The sequence below is a fragment of the Lactuca sativa genome, chromosome 2 (assembly GCF_002870075.4).
Source record: "Lactuca sativa cultivar Salinas chromosome 2, Lsat_Salinas_v11, whole genome shotgun sequence".
Taxonomy (NCBI): Eukaryota; Viridiplantae; Streptophyta; class Magnoliopsida; order Asterales; family Asteraceae; genus Lactuca; species Lactuca sativa.
Genome location: NC_056624.2, coordinates 215,447,590 through 215,452,456, shown reverse-complemented (window position 1 = coordinate 215,452,456; position 4,867 = coordinate 215,447,590). Strand labels below are relative to the sequence as shown.

General features: G+C 35.1%; 1 protein-coding gene across 10 annotated transcripts; it reads left to right on the top strand.

Moving 5' to 3' along the window:
* The first annotated feature begins 698 nt into the window (after window positions 1-698).
* LOC111905757 (scarecrow-like protein 30) lies at window positions 699-4,406 on the top strand. Of its 10 annotated transcripts, none has more exons than XM_042899555.2 (4): window positions 699-856; window positions 1,321-3,622; window positions 3,731-3,778; window positions 4,060-4,406. In XM_042899555.2, the coding sequence occupies exon 2, from the start codon at window positions 1,325-1,327 to the stop codon at window positions 3,491-3,493; it is 2,169 nt and encodes a 722-aa protein (XP_042755489.1). In that variant the 5' UTR covers window positions 699-856; window positions 1,321-1,324; the 3' UTR covers window positions 3,494-3,622; window positions 3,731-3,778; window positions 4,060-4,406. The 10 variants fall into 10 exon arrangements, with proteins under 10 accessions (XP_042755489.1, XP_042755490.1, XP_042755491.1 ...); XM_042899556.2 differs by having other exon boundaries at window positions 4,051-4,406; XM_042899557.2 differs by having other exon boundaries at window positions 3,728-3,778.
* Window positions 4,407-4,867: the final 461 nt, after the last annotated feature.

Sequence of the window (4,867 nt, the reverse complement as noted above, 5' to 3'; positions counted from 1 at the left end):
AATGTAAAACTAATGGTATATTATAAATTATAAATATAAATTAACAAATAACAAAGGTGGCTAAATCCCATAAATAGACTCTGATGTCATGTGTGATATTCTATTATTAATACTAATAACCATTAAACATATTTATATGCCTCAAACACGGTCTAATATTTATGAATTATGATTAATAGATAGACTTTTTAAAGCATTGTCCATTCATTTAACAGAAATCAAAATACATTTTAAATATCTAGAAAAAAAATTAAGAAAAAACTACACGCCGTTACATATGAGACTCATGATCACTAGTAAAATAAAATCCATTAATCATGATAATTATTGACACCGGGTTTATTGCTATATTTGGTTTACGTCTTCTTCTCTTTGGACATAAGATAAGATAAAAAGGGGATTGTCCGATTGCAATCGATGATGTTCCATGTCTCTTGTCACCATAATTGCATGGCTTCAAGATACAATTCTTATAAAAAAAAATAATAATAATTATCAGCTGAGTTTATATAATATCTTTAAAGTCGATCATATTCAATTTCAAATGATTTTTTCTAACAATTTCCAAATTATATGAATTTAATCGTCACCTTTTAACGAGTTTCGGAGACTCAACTCAACTGTAAATTTTAGATATTTATAGAAAAACATTTATGAATATATGAATATGAATATCATATTAATAGCTCTATCTGCTTTGGTAATATTGAGCGGTCAAGATTTTCCTGTAACACCCTTTAAAATTGTCAACACCCTCAACTCAACTCAAGTCTTCCCTCATATTCTACACACTTTGTCAGTTTTTACCCTCTCTCTATACGACTCTTTCTCGTTGTTTTCTAGGGTTTTTGCTCAGGTACGTTCATCATTCATCCATGGATGCAATTGATTGCGTGGACATGTTTCTATGATTATGTTGGCTGTTAGATTCTACAATAACTCTTTTGGTTTTATGAAACGTGTTTTATAATTCGGTTCCGTTTAACGCTTGCTTTTGACAAATTATGCGCTCTGTTCTCGAATATCACAACTCAAGGCTTTCTTGTTGACTTAAAATTCTTGATTTCCTTTTTCTTTCTTTTATCAATGGAGTTCAATTATAGTATATGTTTACTTTTTAGCTGCTGCTGGATCACCTCAAATAATTCTGTTTTTATACTAGAATCCAGCGATTTTCAACTATTTATGATCCTATAAATTAACGAATAATAGGTATTTATCTCTTTTAAAGCTGATAAACTTTATGATCTGAATGTTGAATGTTGAGGGGTTTAGGTGATATGACATTTAATTAATGATTTCATTTTTTGTGGTAGATAGATAGATGGTCATGGATGGGCTATGGAAAGCGGATTATCGGCTATCGACCTTGAACGCCGCCAAATTCAATGGATCTGCCACAGTTCTATCAGATCAGAAGTTTCTTAACGCCATGAGTCTCAACGAAACATTTCTAGATCGAAATTCTACTACTCATACTCCCGAGTTGCCTGATCTGGGCCTTAGAAGATTCAGTCCTTCTTCTAGCTCAAACAATGAAGGGGACCTTCATGAAGATTTTGACCTTAGTGACGTAGTTTTCAAGTACATAAACCAGATGCTGATGGAAGAAGACATAGAGGAGAAGACTTGCATGCTTCACGAGTCTGCTGCTCTTCAAGCTGCAGAGAAATCATTTTATGATGCTCTTATGGTAAACGACCCTCCTTTCTGTAGTCCCCATCCTACAGTACCTCTGTATGATAATGATGGCAGGGAGGAGATTACCTTAACCGACTACAATTCTTTCATAAGTGGTACAAGTAGTCTTAGTTGTGATGTTAGTGATTACGATTCCCCTCTCGTCCCAAATGTTTCTATCAATCTTGATTCACAATCCAGATCTCAATCATCTTACTGTTCATCAAGCTGTAATAGTAATGGCATCGACAGTTTTACGGATTCGCCCCTGAGTATCCAAAGTGTTTCTGATATACTTGGCAGTAGCAGATCTGATCTGCAGTTTCAAAAAGATATTGGAGGATTGAGTAGGTTCCTTCTCAGCAATGAAAACAAGGAAGAAGCTAATGATTTGGTTATCAAAGCAGAGAATAAACAGGAAACCAATTCCATCCCAGAAAGAACAAGAGGAAAGAAAAATCCTTACCCTAAAGATGTTGATGATGATGGGAGGACTTCCAAGCAATCTGCAGTTTACACAGAGCCAACTGTAAGGTCCAAAATGTTTGATGATGTTCTACTTTGTAATGGAGGAAAAAACCATCTTCATTGTGATGTTGTCCCTAATGGGGTGAATGGAGTACAACAAAAGGGTAATGGGGGAAAGGGTGGTCGTGGTAAAAAAGGTGTGAAAAAAGATGTAGTGGATTTGAGAACACTGTTGAGCCTTTGTGCACAAGCTATTGCAGCAAACGACCAAAGAAGTGCAGTTGATCTACTAAAACAGATAAGAGACAATTCATCACCAACAGGTGATGGAATGCAAAGATTAGCTCATTACTTCTCAATTGGTCTTGAAGCACGAATGGCTGGATCAGGTACTGAAATATACAAAACACTCCTTTTCAGACCAACATCAGCTGTAGATGTGTTGAAAGCTTACCATTTGTACCTCAGTTGTTGCCCTTTCATAAAGATCTCAAATTTCTTCTCTAACAAGACAATCTTGCATACTACCCAAAACAAAAAAAAGGTTCATATAGTTGATTTTGGCATTCTTTATGGCTTCCAATGGCCTTGCTTCATACAACGTCTTTCAACCAGACCTGGTGGGCCCCCTGAGCTTCGAATCACCGGGATCGACTTCCCGTGTCCCGGGTTTCGACCCTCACAACGGGTCGAGGAAACGGGTCGCAGGCTAGCGAACTATGCAGAAACTTTCAATGTCCCTTTCAAATTCAAAGCTATAGCTCAAAAATGGGAAACAATCACAATCGAGGATCTTGAATTGGATACCGAGGAAACCCTAATTGTGAATTGTGCGTATAGGTTTAGATATCTTCTTGATGAGACAGTGATGGTGGATAGTCCAAGGAATAAAGTTGTGAACTTGATTAGGAAAATGAAACCGGATATGTTTATACAAGGGGTGGTGAATGGGTCCTACAATGCTCCCTTTTTTATAACAAGATTCAGAGAAGCTTTGTTTTTCTTCTCTTCTTTGTTTGATATGATTGAGGCTAGTGTGGGGCGTGAGGTTCTTGAGAGGATGCTGATTGAGAAAGGGATATGGGGACAAGAAGCCATGAATGTGATTGCTTGTGAAGGTGGTGAGAGGATTGCTAGACCTGAAACTTATAAACAGTGGCAGGTTAGGAATATGAGAGCTGGATTCAGGCAACTCCCATTAAATCAAGAAATCTTGAAGATGGCTATGGAAAGGGCAAGGTCACGTTACCATAGAGATTTTGGGATTGATGAAGATGGTCATTGGATGTTGCAAGGGTGGAAAGGAAGGATTATGGTTGCATTATCTTGTTGGAAGCCTGTTTAGTTTCTAACCATGTCATGTGTTTTTACTTCCTTCAATGGAAGAAAGAAAGAGAAGAAGATGAAGATCAAGCATATGCGGGATGGATGCTTCTCTTGCTGACTTGATGGGCTCATGGGCTAAGTTTAAAAAGTATGCTACTTTTATAGATTTTGTTATTTAATTCACTTTTGTTTATATCATTATCATTATATATAATATGTAAAACCATACATTTCTACTGTGTTTTGCAATTAGCAGGCCATGTCTGCTTCTGAATGTTGGAACACTGACAAATGAAGCATCCAGGTTAGGCTTTTTATAGTCATATCTAATAAATTGGGAAATTGGGAAAAAAGTGTTTATGAGAATAATCATTGTGATTGTGGACTGGTGGGTAATTCATTAGAAAAAAAAAAAAAAAAAAAAGAGTAATATAGGCTGCTTAATATCATTGTTCATGTAGTTTTGTTATTATTTAATGAAATTCAATTTGTTAGCGGAATTTGTTTTTTGTCATGATGTATTTTATTGTATAGTGGTGTTTTGATTTTATTGAGGTGATGTTATTATGTTGGAAGATGTTACAGGAACGTGTTGTACGTATGGTATGCAGTGTAGCTGGACATGTAATGTATATGCGTTGGGAGGTAAGCATTTGTGTTGCGTGAGTGTGAGTGTGAGTGCATATATTAATTATTAATTAATAATTAATAATAATAATGATAATATGGCAATCACATGGGGGGTGATTCTGATTCATATGAGGGCTGAATGACGTCATGGATTACAACATATGAGTTTGGGGTTGAAAGTGTCTTCTTGTCTCTAATAATGAAAATATATAGATTATTATATTTTAATACACCTGTTGTATAATATTAGTTTTTAAGTTAATGAAAATATATAGATTATTATTATCCTCATTTGAAAATAAGTGAAGACTTACAACTGCAAAGGAAATAGCTAATATTAAAAGAGAACAGCTATTTTGAGAGTGATGAAATAAATTGATTTTTTTGTATTATTAAATACTAAATACTAATGCATCAAGTCAAAACAAATAATGATACTGCATGAGTTGGTAGTGTTTTGAATACGAAGAGTCCTGATTATGATGAAATTTGACAAAGAGGGAGGGTAGTAAGAATAAGATAGATTATGTTATGGACATGTATTTGTCTCCATTCGAAGTTCAAATTCAAGAGTCAGCTAGCACAAACAAGTTTGTGTATAAATTTGGGTTGGGTTGGGCTGTAACTTTGAAATTACAACATGGTTTTGTGACTATTAGCTCAATCGAGTTGTTAGTTTGTTTTTTATTAGGTTGTGGCCAAGAAGAAATGAAAATATTTTAGGTTGTGATGCCTGCGAATTAAGATTTTGGCATAGTCGTCT

Coding starts and splice junctions, on each gene's coding strand:
- LOC111905757 (XM_042899555.2), top strand. CDS start 1,325: ATGGTCATGGATGGGCTATGGAAAGCGGATTATCGGCTATCGACCTTG.